At 35.9% G+C, this 17,496-nt stretch overlaps 1 protein-coding gene across 1 annotated transcript in view; it reads left to right on the top strand.

Annotated features, from left to right (window-relative positions):
• Positions 1–17,496, top strand: part of tm9sf2 (transmembrane 9 superfamily member 2) — a 132,032-nt gene that overhangs the window by 88,977 nt on the left and 25,559 nt on the right. Inside the window, exons 5-9 of the mRNA XM_039744815.1 lie at positions 10,848–10,977; positions 11,405–11,529; positions 12,000–12,111; positions 13,364–13,443; positions 13,520–13,628. Coding sequence (XP_039600749.1) covers positions 10,848–10,977; positions 11,405–11,529; positions 12,000–12,111; positions 13,364–13,443; positions 13,520–13,628 — 556 coding nt within the window. The remainder of the gene's footprint in view (positions 1–10,847; positions 10,978–11,404; positions 11,530–11,999; positions 12,112–13,363; positions 13,444–13,519; positions 13,629–17,496) is intronic.

Here is a 17,496-nt window from a genome sequence, read left to right as displayed (position 1 = left end):
ATAATTCTCCCCGCTCTTGACACAATTTGCCGTAAAGCTTTCCAATCAGCAGCTGTACAGCTGTGATTCCACACTCGGATACAGTGAGTTCAAATACTCTTCAGTGGTGCATTGACAGTAACAACGCTAAAGCAGCTATGGTATTTGGAATAGTTTGTCCATTCCGTGCACCATTACACGATTATTGGTTGATCACAGTCAGAAGCCTTAAACTAAAAACGATATGCAGTTAATTCCAGTGTATTTGATAAAGCCGCGTCAGGGAAACCACATAAGAACAGTAGCGCTGCTTTGATGCTGGGTGTCATCAGTTTGCAAAACTGAGCCAAAAACATGTGTACATAATGGTTTGAGCTAGCGTGAGAGTGTCCGTTGCTTTACACCAAGTTTAATTTTTTATACATCGTGATGTGAGCGTGGAAACGAGCAGAAGCAACATTTTTATGCGTACACACTGTTTATACATGAGGCCCCAGGTGTTGATGTGGAAAGTGAAACTGGTGCATGAATTAAATGCTTTTGTTTTTTTTTTTGTTTTTTTTGCCATAGTGCTGGGGACCTTTACTCGTTCTCCCCAAGTCAGATCATTTTTTTACTTCTGCTGCCTCTCTTTATGTAGTTTACAGTGTCAAAAATCTTTAGACTTAGTCACCTTGTCATTATCTGCTATAGTAGGATCCAAAAATCTCAAATTTGAGTTAAGACCAAAGCAAGCCCCTTGTCTTAATTATCTCCTTCGGTAGATATATACAGTCCCTTCCATAACTATTGATACCCCCGCATTTAGTAATTGGTGCAACCTCCCTTTTCTGTTAAAACAGCACAGAGTCTTCTCATATTAACATCTTATAAGACAGAGGGATATAGAGCAGGGAATATGAGACCATTACTCTTTACATAATTTTTTCTGGATCATCCTGGGTCTTGTGTTCTGTGCTGTGCACTCTCCTCTTCAGCTTATCACACAGGTTTTCAATGGGGTTTAGATCTGAGGACTGAGACAGCCAAGGCACAATGTTGATTTTGTGCTGCTTTAACCATTTGTGTCAGCCAGATTTAAATCAATGATTGCTGTGTTCCCTTACTGGGTTCCCAGGGCCTTTCGAGGAGAAATATCACCCACAACATCATAGAATGTCCACCATTGTGTAGTGTAGGTCAGGTTCTTTTCAGTGTAGTCATTCTTCCTTTTACTCCAAACCCATCTTAAATGTTTGTTGCTGACAAGCTCAATTTTCTTTTCGTTCCAATAGTGTTCAGGAAACTACAGGTGCTTACATTTGTGGTCAAATGACAGGAAAGCCTTTATTCTGGCCTGACTTCTACAAATTATCTGTTGGCATGGAGGTGACATCTGATGGTAGTTTTTGAGACTTGAAGTACAGAAAACAGCAGCATATTGGGGTCAACAAAAGTGATTCTTTGACCTTTTTAAACCTCTTACCATTCTGCTCACTGTGTGCAAAATAAATTGTAATCATTTTTCAGGCAAGTTTAGAAATGCTTCTAGTTGATTTGAACTTTTAATTATACCCTTAACTATAAATATGTGCATTTTTTAGGCAAGTAGCCTTTTTTGTTATTCCATGATTAATAAAAGTCAACAAACCTTTCTCTTATTTGAATTGTGTGCTCTTTTTTCCCCCAAGTTTATGAACGAATTAGGGAATTTGGCCTCTGTACCACCTCATTATATTATACACCAATAAAACAGTCATGGGTTTCTGTTTGAAGGTTTGGACATACTCTGATCAACTTAAGTCTGATATAAATGGGGAAAGAATTCTTCACTTATATTTTGTTCATAACAATTTCTACGGGTGCCAGTAATTGTGGCACTTGTGACTTTGTTGTGGGTTTTTTTAATTTTTTTTTTTTTATTTTTACTAGGAGGCCCCTGCTTGCTTCGCTCATCATTACCCAACCACAAACACCCCCAGCCCCATGGGCTGCGCTATGCACCATCCACTTTGCGTCTCTGCCACTCGCTTTGTGAAGAGGTATGCTGGATGTACCCCAAGGAGACGCATTCGCTCTACGAAACCCCCTCTAAAACGGTGATACAATGGAAAACAAATACTTTTTTTCAGGCAAGGAGGGGCCTGAGTTGCCTCGATAGCTTGCATATTGTAATCTTTTTAGCCAATAAAAGGTGTCATTTTACTTGACTTTCATAATGGCTAACACAGTACAACACTAGTTCTACAGACATTCTTTTAATTGAGAAACGGAACTGTCCCTTCTGACTACACACAGAGCTCGATTCACTCCTGAAAGAGACTTCTATTTGTTTGAAGTGTTGAATAACGTGTTTGTCTCTTACAATCACCTGTGTATCTGTGCAACTCTGTGACCCAAGCGTGACCGTGTATGTGGATTTCATTTTCACCAAACAACAAATCTTGTAAGTCTCGCGGATACGCATCTTCATCGGGAAGAAACACTACTTTTTTCCTGATTACAACGAGAATTAGACGATCTACAAGTCTCCAACTTAGTTTAAATCCGAACAATATATTTGATCTCTTTTCGCTGTTCATTTCACCGAGTAATTTCCGTTTGTTTGCACTAATGCGATCTTTACTATCATTTTTTGGAGACTTTCGAACTTCCGTTCGAACTTCTGTTATATCTAACCTGCTCTGCATGTGTATCGCACCAACGTTTTTGAATTCTTTGCCGTTCTACTTTGTCATCTACTCTTGTCTCCTGGGACGTGAAAGTGTCTCTCTGAGAAGGTCGCGTCTCATCTCTCAAAGTCTCGTCTTGTCCCAAGGTTTTTTTTTTTTGTTTTTTTTTTTATATAATAGTGTTTTATTTAAAGCTTTTTTTTCTCTTGTTTAACCAGGGATACCAGTAAATATGGCATGGACTATGTGTGTTTTGGATATATTTATATAAATATTTTTTAAAAATAATACATTATAAACTCCTCATTGCTAATGTAAGAAAGCATAGTTTTGGGGCTGATTATTTACAGTTTTGTGCAGAATAGTGGTTCTTATGGTCCGTTCTTGGTACCCACAGTTGCCTGAAGGTTTCACTGCAATTCAAGCTTTCTTTAAAAGACAGAATAGGTAGTAGCTCACTATCACAGCTTTGCCCACACCTCCAAGTGCACTCAGAAATTCCCTAAAATTTTCTAAAACTACTCCATTATTGATATTTACATATCTCACTTCAGCAAATATAAAGTTATTTTTGTGCCATAGATTGGTTTCATTAAGAAACATTTTTACATAGACACAAGCAAAGTAAACCATGTCAGGCATGTCACTTGCTCTGTGTATGCTGTGTTTAATATTGTATTTGTTGTTGTAAAACACCATAAGCTATGCGGAGGCAGCCGCAAAATATTTTCTGGGTGTTTCTTTACATCTAAACATTCAACTTTTTCAAAATTACATTGTTGAATGTAAAGCAAGATGTGATTAGCTATACTTAAATTCCTGTATTATGTGGTTGTCTAGATTGACAATGTCTGTCGGGATATGATCTGAACTCTGCCTTGAGATAAAGCAGGTCTCTGGATCTCAATTGCTCACAGCAGGGGAATGAGTGGTTGTCTTCCAGGGATGCCAGAGCCAGCTGGCTTCACACAGATTAGCTGATTTGTGTCTGCTGGCCCTTGTAACAGTCAATGGCTGTTTTGTAAGATTACCTCTGCTTTTGTGATAGTCTGCTTCGTTTATAATAAATATACTATGTATTATAGCTTGTCTATCTTGACTGTTATAAGTGAACCACTTTAGAACCACTTCACACTTATTACTGTAATGGTTTCTGATATACTGAGTTGTAAGAGTTTTAGTTGTGCCTAAATATAAAGTTTTCCTTTGCTATTTAGATGTGCCTTATGATATACTTAAGTTCACACAGGAAAATATGTATGTGCACTGTGTATTTGAGTCCAGGGTGTGTGTGTGTGTGAGATTTTTGAGCATCATTTCGGTGTGGTCATTCTTACATTGGTGTTTAGATACAACAGTACAACATTTAAATGTACAACAGTGTTGCTTGAATGGAAAGGTAGTGTAAGAGCACAAATGCTACTGGAATATCAAAGGATGCTAGAAAGTACAGTAGCAGGCGATTTTATTTGCATGCCAGTTGTTATCCGTTTGTTATTAAGTTTAATGTCACTGTCTCTGTGCACACTGTTATGGATTAATCCATACAGGCAGACCAAGTATGGCACACGGGCTAGGCTGCATTTAGAAACCATTAGCCTAGCAGTTTGGAGAATGAGACAAACTGCAGTGTGAGCATTGTGCTATTCTTGTTGGAGGTGGGGTTTCAGTTTTTTACTGTCCTTGTTTGGAGAAACCAGTATGTAAGGCTTGAACTGCTGCCAAAACTTTTGAAGCTGACGGCTGGATGTTGTTGCCTTCATCCATCCCCAAAATCCTTTCAGCTTAGTGACGAAAAATGACAGACTATATACATAAAGATCCAACCTTGTGTTGTATGCTATAAGCTTCCTTCGTCTGTTATACTGCGTAATATCGTCATTAAAGAAACCTAAGTATAATTCTCTCATGTGATTCTTTGTTTGTACTGCCGTAATCACTATGGGAGGGATATCGCCTTTTAATATCATATCTGTATATTTTCGGTTACTTAAAATGCTGCAATTTGAAAGAACTTATTCCAACAAGGGAGCTTTTGCTTCTAAAGGAAACACCAGTATGAGAGAGTAGTGATTGGTAATTTCCTGTGTATCTTATGGATCCTTCATGTGCAAATTATCCATTCGGTCCAAGTGAAAGAGAGAGGGGAAACCCTTGGCACACAAACAAGTAGTACAGTGGAAACTGTCTAGGCCAGCATATGGTAGCAACCGTGATGGATTGCAAGGTGTCTTGCTGGTCTTGTGCTTTTCTAGGGATGGTTGGAAGTATAACTCTCCTTTGCATTGCTAGTTGCCACATAGAGCTAGTCGTTTTGGAGATTTGCAGGACAGTGCTTTCTCCTGATGTATTACCAATGCATGTAATAATCCTGGGAATGTCGCACCATTTCCTATTGGAGACTTTGTTTGAATGTGAGCTTGGTTTTAGATGAAAGTAGAAAATGTTGAAACTCAACACAAAAGTAGTGCTGGGTGTAAATACATGAAAGTATGTAATCATTAACAGTACTATTTTAAAACGGCAATGTGGGAAGAAAAGTATCTTTTTCTCTATTGTCATTTTTGTTCTGAGTAGTGCTTCCTGTTAATGGTGAAAAAGCTTTGCCTTTTGGAACAAGGTGTAATAAACCATTATAAGTTGGTGTAAAAGTATAACAAAACAACGGGCAGATGGGGAGTGTCTGATTATTGCATATAGCGCCGAAGTTACTGCTCTTTACCATTTTTCCTCTGCATGTCCTAGAGTACAAAAGAAACAGCATACAGCAACATGCGGAGACTGGCAGGAACACTCAATAAAACTGAATAAAAAGAAAATCAAGTGACGGTGAGATACGAAGAAGGCAGCTTCGCCAGCCTTTGTGTGTCAGAACCCGGTTGGGTGGGGGTGGTTGCGCAGGGGGGGATGGAGGCGTTAGTATGCATCGTGGTACACTGCAGAGCTATAGCTCGTCTTTAGTGAAAACAGCCGTGTCAGCTGGGGTTGTATGGATTGATTCTGAACGCGACTGAGCGAATGGAAAAAAAAAAAAAAATAAAGCTAACCTTTACAAGGATCATAAATTGCACTGGCTGTTACAGACTGAAATCAAATGTATGCTTTTATTCTAAAATAGTAAGACTAAAAGCAGTTTACTTCTCAAAACGGAGTGGTGCAGGATCGAACTCGTGACCTTTTGATTCCAAGGCGAGAACTGATTCTATTGCACCACCGAGGCAGTTATAATAGACAGCTGTCAATGCTGCATGTTAAGGCGGCTTTTTGTTTCTGCAGTTATATTTTTGAATAAACATGCAATTGTGTTATATTTGAAACCTTTTGTGAAAATGTTTCTTTATTTGGACTTCAAGCTTCATCTATACTAATAAAAGGCAAAGCACTCACACACTCACACACACTCTCTCTCTCTCTCTCTCTCTCTCTCTCTCTCTCTCTCACTTCCCGTGTGGGTGGAAGGCTGAAATTTGGCAGGTTCATCCCTTACAGCTTCCTTACAAAAGTTGGGCAGGTTTCATTTCGAAATTCTACGCCAGAGTGGTCATAACTGGAAGCTGTTTTCTCCATTTACTGTAATGGAGATGAGCTTTAACGCCGGGGGGAGTTTCGTGACATCATCACGCCTCCCACGTAATCACGCAGTACATAGAAAACCAGGAAGACCTCCAAAAAGCGCTGAAGAAAACATGCATTATATAACTGAGAAGGGCATTATATAACTGAGAAGGCAGCGAAACAATAAGAAGCGAGCGAGTGACATATACAACCATATTCATGAGTTATGCTACTTCGAAAAAAAAACACGATGTAAACCTACACTTTAAATTAAGTTCATAGACAGGCTGCCGCTGGCGTTTGTAATTTAGTGCCTGCCCATATAAGGCCGTCCGTCAGCGGCAATCCAATAGTAAGCTCCCACTAAATATTCACGGGTTAAGGACTGTGCTTATGCAGAGGAAGATGAGATGGTCAGGGTGGTGTTTGGTACAAACTCAGCGAAACTGCGAGAGAAAGTTTTAAGTGCCAGGACTAAGGTAACATTAAATACAGCCATGGACATAGCACGAGATGGCACCAGCACAGCTGGGAAACTTCGATGCATGTACACCGAACGGCTCACGTGAACTGACGCAGTGCACAGATAAAAGCAACAGTTCCAAAGAGCGCTGAACAAAACCGAATTACACAATTGAAAAGGCAGCAAAAAATATGAAGCGTCTGATACATACAAGCATATTCATAAATCCAGCTACTGCTGAAACAAAGCACACGGTGGAAAAAGTCAATGTCAGCTAAAGAAAGACAGTGTAAAAAAACCCGTGCATGCAGTGTGTCAGGTCTCAGATAAAGAAGACGAGCTGTTTATTGATGCAGTAAGAGACGAATCGATGAATGAAATGTCATGAATGTCATCTTTACAACGATTGACAAACACGGAATGTAACTTGAACACAACACATCCTATAAATATACTTTATATTTACTTACTTTATTCGCCATCAATGTTTGTTTTGGTAAAGCCATACTCGGTGAATTCATTAGATGAACGGTAAAAAAGTAAGAGCGAGGGGAGGATGACTTATTGAGGCATGCAGGCTGTAGTGCGCGTCAACTCTATCTGAATTGCGCGATCACATTTAAAAAAAATATATCTTTTCAAGTTCTATTTAGTCCATATGTGTCAAACTCAAGGGCTGCGGGCCACATCCGGCCCGGCGTAATTATATCCGGCCCGCGAGATCATTTTATATACTGTATTATTGTTATTAATGGCCCGGGTATATGAAGCGCTGGTAACACAATAAACTACAGATCCCATAATGCAGCGCTTCAGCTGCCTTGCCGAACACTTACCGCGTTAATCAAGTCTAGCTTATGATGCTGCAAGTTATTGCGAAGCTAGCTCACACGATGCTGAAGAGAAAAGTTGATTCTGAAAATAGAGCCTTTAAAAACCGATGGGAGGCTGATTATATGTTTACTGAACCCGTGTGTCATTTGTGGAGCTAATGTGGCTGTAATTAACAGAATTTAATCTAAGACGGCACTATGAGACAAAACATCAGGGTAACCTGAATGCAATGCAGAAGATACAGAAAGCAGAAGAATTAAATAAGAATCTGACACTTCAGCGGACGTTTTTTACCCGTGCACAATCACAAAGTGATTTCAAGTAAAGCTGCTTTTATGGTAGACACAAATGCACCAGTGCAATTTGCCCCACTTTCCCTGTTGCCAAGTAATGTTAAACCAAGTCGTCACTACGGTGTTCCCAAATATGCCCTTTGCTGATAAACTGAGCGCACTGAGTTTGCACAGCGCTTTGGTGACTTTGAAGAACAAAAAAAGTCCGTCTACATGCGGCTCGAACCTTGTGCATGTTTGGTAGCACATACTGTATCTGTGTGAGAAGCTCTTCTCAGTGATAAAAACTAACAAAACAGCACACAGGAGTCGCCTCACTGATGAGCACCTGCAGTCCATCCTGAGAATCTGCACAACACAGAACCTCACACCAAACATAAACGAACTTGTTGCCAAAAAAAGATGCCAGGCGTCCAGCTCTAAAATGACATATGAGCAAAGACAACTGAATGATTTGATTTGTTTTTGCTGAAAGGAACACATTTTATTTATATTTCCAGGTTTTGTTATGCAGCATGTTCATATTTGAATTTGTATAATTTTGACAGGATATATTTTTATGGAGAGCAAAATCTTTTGGGATATTTAAAATCTAAGTTTATTTTTTTATAGAATTACATAAGAGTAAAGAAATTTGAATGTTTGTTCTTTTAACGTTTACTTTATTTCTAACTTGTATAATTTAGACAGGATATATTTTTATGGAGAGCAAAATATTATAAGTTGTTTAAGGTTTGAGTTGATTTATTCACGAATAATATTCCTGTCTGTTTTTACCATTCCTACCAAAGATATTTCTGTCGACTAAATAAAAATTCCTTCTATTTAAAATTTAAATAGAATTTGAACAAATACGATAGTTCATAATATCCACGCAGACTTGCACATAAGAGCGGGAGTTATCCGTTTTAACAAGCAGCGTATTGCACTGATACGAAATAGCGGTGTGTGTATATATGTAGATATGTATGTATATATATGTTTATATATATATGTGTGTGTGTGTGTGTGTGTATATGTGTATATGTGTATATATGTATATATATATATATATATATTGTGTATATATGACAGCAACACTCCCCACTCACAACAGTGACAAAACAATTACATTGACAATCATGTTACGTTATTTTCAAAATGTTTCCTTTTCTTTTTCATTGCTTCTTTAACACACTACTTCTCCGCTGCGAAGCGCGGGTATTTTGCTATACATTATATAGTTTATACCTACATTTTGTCATCTACTACTAGAATATAAAAAACATTTCTGTTTTAACAATGTGTTGACACAGATTACTGTAGAAACGGAAAAGACATAAAAATGCGTGTGTTCCAAATAACGATCTATTATTTCCACTCTAAAACTCCACTTCACTCCCAGATACTCAATCAAGGCATGAGCTGAGAGAAGTTCGTGCACGTTCTAAATTGGTGGGGGGATGGAATAGCCGGCTTCTCCTAGCTTCTCTTTATCAGCACATTTAGAAGACAAAGGATGCTGGCGGAGAGGTGTGAAGGGATTTAAGAAGCAATTTAAGGTGGGATGGAATTACGAGTTTTTTCGTAGGCTCTGGTAATTCTAGTGTTAAACTGCTGCAACATCACACCAAGAATTTCATAATGATGTGTTTATTTTCTAGAACGTTCCTTTGGTTTCATAGGTGCTACATTGTTTGTTGTATTGAAACTTGGTGTAATGTGGTGTCCTCCATTGGGTAATGTCTCTGACTTAAACAGCCTAGTCTGTCATTGTTTACTATGTTTAGAGATGAGTTTTACACCTCTCATCAGATTGACCTCAGAACAGTTTATTGATTCCTATCACGTTTTGAACAGTCTTCTGTTGAATGCATGTCTGGTGCAATTTACTAACAAGATAAAATGATTACATGGGTGATTACAATGTTACTTTTTGTAAATACTAGTGTGTGTTCAGTCTTCCTTAGTCAGCCAGATACCAAGACCTGTCTTTCACAGAGCACATAAGAAATATTCTGGAAACTTCAGCAAAAGCTTATTGGATGTGACCCAGGACAATATTTAGTCATGTGTGACTCCTTGACAGAACTAATTGAAACACCGTTCATTGGGTTTTTATTCGGCATCTCTCAGCCTGAATCACTGTGCTGCTGTTCTATGGTCTTTACTGATGCTGAGGCTTCTTATTATATATGCTAACTTTTTTCAAAATGAAATTGCTAGTTTAGGGTACAGTTTGTAGGAAATAATGTGGAACTAAACTGAAAGTGGCTTGCTTGTTCCAGATTGTATTGAACCCCTTAAGCTCAAAATAGATCTTTAATTTGCTTAATGGTTGTTTGGTGTCCGGTGTTTTAGGAACAGCAATGTAACTTACTTTCAGATTACTATTTAAAAATGACTTTTTCCCTAATTTTCCAAATATTGCTACTGCTATTGTCTTTGTATTTCAACTTTACCTGAGTCATACTTAGGTACACAATACTATGGACTTATAATGCCATGTTGGAGGAATGGGGGTGGGGAACAATGAAATTTTCCTAATTTCTCATATCCCTAGTTCTGAGAACCCACAGTAAGTAGAAAAACTTGGCAACTCAAGCACTGTTCATGTAAATTTAAATTACTGTGAATCACGATTGTTTTGAATTTGCAATTCACAGTAATATCTACAGTATATTTTTGTTGCAGGAAAATCAGGAACGGGATATTGTCATTCAAGTGTCAGTTAAACTGTACTTTAAATCTTTGTTGTCCCCGATTTTAGATAGTTGACACGAGATGTAAAACAAGCATATCTCTGCTTATGCATTTCATGTGACATGTGGCTACATTCTCTTCTAATAGGTCTGGCCCCTGCATGTGTGCTCTCATAATTCTTGGGAGGGTGGAATTCTGCGGAGATCTTACAGACTTTAGACCAGTTTATATGATCTAATTTGTATATTTTATTTTATTTTTATTGTTCAACATTAGTGTTTGTATGTAAGCAATACTAAATTGTCTTTGCAAAAAGGTTATGGGCTAAAAGTGATGGTATTTGTTTTATTCCAGTCTTTGATTTTAACTTTTATTTTTCCCTCCAAACAGGATTGTTGATAATATGCCTGTAACATGGTGCTATGATGTAGAGGAAGGGCAGAAGTTTTGTAATCCTGGTTTTCCAGTTGGCTGCTATGTTACCGATGATGGTCGTCCAAAAGACGCTTGTGTTGTAAATGTCAGTATGCTCAATACATGTTTTTCATTTATCTAAAATAAGAAACATAATTCCTGACACAGTTCTTATTATTTTTTTATGGCTTACAGTATCTTAATAGTAATGAATGTGGCTTATCTAATAAATTGAATGACAAAAGTTTTGTGGAAAATTAAAACACTTGTGAATTACTTTGTTTTTTTAAATTGCACTGATTTATTCTCAGTGTAAAATTAACAAATAACAGCTATAATATTTTATGAGAACATCTTTGGTTATAATTGTTTGCCAGTTACTTATGAAAATTCTCTTGGCGTAATTCGCGATACAGATTACTAATAATGAAATACTTTTTCGTTTTTAAATGCTTATGTCTCATTTATGTAAAATTATACCAACTTTTTTCTGGTGCATTTATTGTAGAAACCTTTTTTTTTTTTTGTTTTAGTCTGATTTTAATGACAAGGACACCTTTTATATCTTTAATCATGTTGAAATAACTATCTACTATCATGTTGTGGAAAATGAAGCTGCTGGTGCAAGATTAGTAGCAGCAAAACTGGAACCAAGGAGGTTAGTGTTTACGATGTTGCAGATACTCTAAGTCTACTCTGTGGTAATAATTTTTAAATCTTTTTCTTTTATCTTATTATTTAAATGACTTTAATTGTGGCCATAACTGAATTATATAATACAGCATTTTTAGACATTGATACTGAAATTTTGTAGACTTTTTAATTTGAATTTTCATACTATATACCATAAAATAGACATTTGTTTTCTATCACACAGTGGTACTTCAGTTTTGTCTTTGTGCATAATAAACCTAGCACAAGATACTCATTAACATAATGCTTTTCTTTCTTTTAATCAAAATGATATACCTCTGTATTTACCATATTTTGCTTTAGAAAATCAGTTTAGGAAGAAAAAACTTCACTGCACATGATTTATATAATTAAGTGTCATATTAAACTAATTTTGTAATGTGTAATTAACTTGGTTGTATTCATGTTTTAATTTTATCTTTGTTTTTTCTATAGTTACAAACATACTCAGCCAGACCATCCTGATTGCTCCGGTGTTCCTTTGGACATAAAAAACAAGTTTGAAGGAGAGCTCAAAATTGTTTATACTTACTCTGTTAATTTCGAGGTAAACATTTTTCTATAAGATGCAGAGGCTTATTTGCTTTATTTAGCTTTGTTTTATTAAAAGTGATTTCAAATGTACAGTACAGGCCAAAAGTTTGGACACACCTCCTCATTCAATGTGTTTTCTTTATTTTCATGACCATTTACATTGGTAGATTCTCACTGAATGCATCAAAACTATGAATGAACACATGTGGAGTTATGTACTTAAAAGGGTTAAATAACTTAAAACATGTTTTATATTCTAGTTTCTTCAAAATAGCCACCCTTTGCTCTGATTACTGCTTTGCACACTCTTGGCATTCTCTCGATGAGCTTCAACAGGTAGTCACCTGAAATGGTTTTCACTTCACAGGTGTGCCTTATCAGGGTTATTTAGTGGAATTTCTAGCTTTATCAATGGGGTTGGGACCAGCAGTTGTGTTGTGCAGAAGTCAGGTTAGTTGGACGATCATTTATTTTTCAACAGGACAATGACCCCAAACACACCTCCAGGCTGTGTAAGGGCTATTTGACCAAGTAGTTTTGATGCCTTCAGTGCGAATCTACCAATGTAAATGGTCATGAAAATAAAGAAAACACATTGAATGAGGAGGTGTGTCCAAACTTTTAGCCTGTACTGTATATTATAAAAACAATTCTGAAATTGTTTTTAAATTGTACTTGTCTTTCGATAGTTATAATTTTTGATACAACTAATATCACTCATTAAATTGTATGTCCTTTGAAATCTTAAGATTGAACATTTTCTTAGTTCTATGCTTTTCATTTATGCTGAACCAATTACTTTTTTTTCTGTAAATGTGAATTGATCTAAGTGTCAAAACGATGTTGAAGGTTGTGGTGTCATTTAACTTCAGGTTGTCTCAAAGTTACTTGTCATAGCACTTATAAATGTTTTTTGTGCTTTTATTCTCCTTTCTCCTTGGTCCAACTTTTTCTTTATTACATCCGATGATCGGATTCTTCACAACTTAATTATTTCTGTCAGTTTTAGTCTTTCAGTGATTTTGCTATTTGTCCCATGTGTTCACTAAATTGATTAATCTTTATATATTTTTTATACATGCTGCTCATGTAAAATATGGTAATACCAAGTTTTTTAGAAGAATGTTTTTAATGTATTGTTGATCGCATTTATACACAGATCTGCCAGTTCCCCATAATGTTTTACTTATTTTTCTGATTTTACTTAACTAATCTGACAGTAGTTTTCCTAACATTTTAACTTTTTTTTTTTTTTTTAAATATAGGAAGACAAAAATATTAGATGGGCTTCACGGTGGGATTACATTTTGGAGTCAATGCCACATACTAACATACAGTGGTTCAGGTAAAAACCATTTAGAGAATTAAAACAATTTTGTAATGTTTACCCTTTTAGTAATTATTCTTGTTTTCTTTTACAGCATCATGAATTCCCTAGTAATTGTCCTGTTTCTTTCTGGTATGGTGGCCATGATTATGCTGAGGACTCTGCATAAGGATATTGCGCGATATAACCAAATGGATTCAATAGTAAGTTAACAGTCGCACCTCTTTCCAAGAAATTCTACTATAGCGTTTCTTTATAATACACCATAATTAGAAAGTTGTGTACAAAGTGCAACCATTTTGTTACCTCTAGAGAGAGGTTAATTTTTTTTATCCATTATCTTTAGCAATGGTCACTTTGAAGGCCTTAACAGTTCAGCATTAATAAATATAAATTAACTATATATAGTTAACTATATATATATATATATATATATATATATATATATATATATATATAATATGTGCTAGAATTTGACCTCACTGCTTCAAGAGAATGTGATCAGAATTATTTAAATTTAGATATGTGTGAAGAACCTAGGGAGAATTTGCCACTATGTCACTGTAGGATTCAATGCTATTTGTTGAAACCTCAGTGTTAGCAATGGAGGAGGGACATCTGTGAGCGCAAGCAGTCATAATATGCACACTGTGAGAAACCAAGTCAGAGGCTCTATACTTGTCCTCTCCTTTTTAGAATTGGTACCAGCACCAAATCATTATTTGCACAGTTTTATGTCTGGTGATTATAATACTGCTTTACATGTCATTAACCAACGGTTCATGTAGTATGCTTTGAATGGAAAAATGTACTGTTTTGTCCAGCTTCTTCCAAGAACAGCGTAGTATGAACACATGCCACAATCAATTGCACAATATAAATGAAATAATGCATTTAATTGGCCTTCATGTTCTCCTTTATTTTACCAGATAATGGACTGATAAATCCTTTAACAACCATATTTGTTTATATAGCACAATGTCATAGAAAAAGTGAAGATCAAAATGCTTTACAGTGACTAATAAAAAATACAATTACAAAGATGAAAAATAAATACTTTAGAAAATGTACATGTGGCGTAACATTGAGGTGCATTCTGAGTCTTGGTTAACTGATTTAAAAGTTGGAGCATTTTAAATTGTAGTAACTTCATCTAATTTTTGTTCATCAAAAAGTTTGCATTAAACATTTAGATAACAATGAGTGATATTCATAGTAAAACTACAGTGCAATTATGTGTGTTACTGGACTTCATTGAATACACACTTTTAATACCACCCAGTTTCATGTCGATAAACAAAGAGCCCAAATAGGCTTGCGGTGACTCAATAGCTTTCATAGGTAGCAAACTGCAGATCAAGTGATGTGAAAATGAGATTGATTGGTGGCCTATTGTAAGTTATTGTTTGAAGAGTCTGTGACTAACTGAAGTTTAAATCTATTAAACACGGTGCTTTTTTTTTAAAGTAGTACCTGATGGAGTGTTCAGAGAGTTTAAGTCTAGAGGTAAAATTATTGGCTGCTCCAGACCACATCCTAGAGCAATTCTATATTACTGGGTGGTAAATATACAAACTTTAAAGATTTAGACATAGACACAGATTGATAAATATACACATCCCTTGTTGCAGTAGAAATAAAATCTTGCTGTACTACTTTATTTGCCCTGCTTTGTGTCTCAGTAAATACAAATTATCTTCAATATACTGATAATCTTATTGTCCTTCACTCACTCAGAATATGGAACCAATGCAGGAAGCTCTTTGAGACAGAGAACCTCTTTCTGTTGGACCTTTTACATGATAAATCACCTTTTATCTACTCTGTTAAACCTACTCAGTATTTAATGTTTGGAAAACATCAGGAATTAAAACACTTAAGAGATTTGTATGTAGATAATGTAAGTTAATTTACCTCATCCAGCAGTGTATGTTAGCATCTGTACCAGTGACTTGCATGCATACGCCTTCCTTGGCATTTTACTGACTTTGATTGTAAATCCATTTTGCCAACAGGAGAAGCAATTGGACGAGGTAAATTAGGAAATATACAAAGTATACTAGTTGAAGTGGTCTCTTTTAAATTAAACTTGAAATAGTAAACTGTTATTTTAAGGTAGACTGGTTTGCAAATGTATTAATGCTTTTCAGTGGGAGAGTTTGTAATTTCAAAATTTTTGTACAGCACTGTCAAAGTGATAAATTCCTTGAATAAAAAGTTGGCCAAATTCCAACAATTACTCCACTGACAACTGACACATGGTTATTGTAGTAGGTGCGTTTTGCATTTAATGCGAATGCACCTCAAAATAGAGTCTATATGGAATAAAACATAAATTGTGAACTGTAATGTCGTAAAGTCAATGATACTATTCATTAATGTTAAATTAACAGTTACTGTAAATTAAAAACATAACATGTTCAATATTTAAATATGTTTTATTTCTGCGAGCATTTAAATACAATACAACCATAGCTGCTTTACCAATACTTTTGAATGTGGGGGCACCTTTTTCTTCATAAAAGCAAATGCAATTTAAGCTTTCAGTAAATAAGTATCTAAAATTTTATTTTTTATAAATGAAAATGTGACCGTGTGTACTGAGGAGATGATGCATCTTCAGAAACTGTTGGAGGAGGTTGCCTCACAGTGCACCATTCATACTTCCAGACAGAATCATATAAAGTCCTTAATTTATATATGTAAAATTTCTGTTAACACATCATGTGAAAACCATAGCACCTATTTCTATAAAACTTTTGCAATTTCAAGTATATACACATTATTACAAGAAACGCATGTACTATAAACATTAATGCAAGAAAGGCAATTTTCTGATTGTAATTAGGTGGTGGTCTTTAAATACTTTAGTAGATTTGCCATAAAAAAGACAAATTATTTTTAAGCTATGTTTTTTTTTAATCTTTTATGAGAAGAAAACCACATTCCATTCAATCAAGTCAACAAACTAGAATTCAATCCTCGCCTAAGAGAAGGAGAGTAGAGCCAACAGCGTAAGTAAATCTTTAAAAACATCAAAGAAAGGCTGTCCCTTTCTCTGATAGAACTGCTTATTCTAAGATTTGATTAATATCAAAAACATAAATATAAAAAATTATGAACAGATTCTGTAAGAATCTTTTTTCTAATTTCAAAAAGTATAGAACATCAGTTACCCACTGACTTAAAAAGCTTGAAGGAGCATATTGAAACTTTATTTTTAAACTATGTTTTGTAAGATTAGAGGTGTTAGAAAAGTTGCTTATGTTCTGAAGCTTATTTAAAATACTTTCCTTCACCTCATCATATAGGTTGGGCTGCACTTCAAAGTATTTCCGACTGGGAAGGGCATATTTGGGATCAGTCGCTGACAGTAGTTTCTGAAATCCATATTTTTTTAAGCAATATGAACCATATCTTTTGCAGTGCAATATTGTATGGCAGCTGTTATTTCCTTCAATTTGGGACTTGTCTTGTTAATATGGTATGCAACAAGAGAACACGGTTGTCAGTGTTTGTTTTGCGGTAGTGTGCTTTGTTGCATTTTGAGCAGAGGTCTTGTGAAGTTTAATACATACCTTTTAACATGTTTTGTTTTCAAGTGATTAAAAAAGTCTGTATTGCCAGTCTTCCTTCCTACTTCTCTCATGTAAAGTTTGCTATAAACAGTCTTCTATATCATTCTGTCTAAAACCAAACCATTTCCAAACAATGGTTGTCACATTTGAACCGTTTTTTGGCACTAAATCATTGCGGACAGTACTACCCTTTTTCCCCTCCGTTTCATCCATTCTTGCTAAGCAGCATGCGGGCTTCAGTAACAATGTCCTTGTTTTTCACTGAGCCCAGAGGCATCCAAGTAACTTTAATTTTGACCATATCACTGACCATACCTACTACAGAAAGCAACAATGACTGAACAACTGCGTGCTGCTCAAGGCATTGAGATTATGTCTTGGTATACAAAGCCAGTTCATTCTGCATTGTAAAAAAAAAATAAGATCTGGAAATTGACTGGAAATTGCATGAGGAACCGAAGCAGGGTGCCCTTGCATGCATTGTTTACTCAGA

The sequence above is a fragment of the Polypterus senegalus genome, chromosome 2, assembly GCF_016835505.1.
Source record: "Polypterus senegalus isolate Bchr_013 chromosome 2, ASM1683550v1, whole genome shotgun sequence".
NCBI lineage: Eukaryota > Metazoa > Chordata > Cladistia > Polypteriformes > Polypteridae > Polypterus > Polypterus senegalus.
The sequence above is the reverse complement of the archived record's forward strand: the minus strand, read 5'-3'. Positions and strand labels throughout refer to the sequence as shown.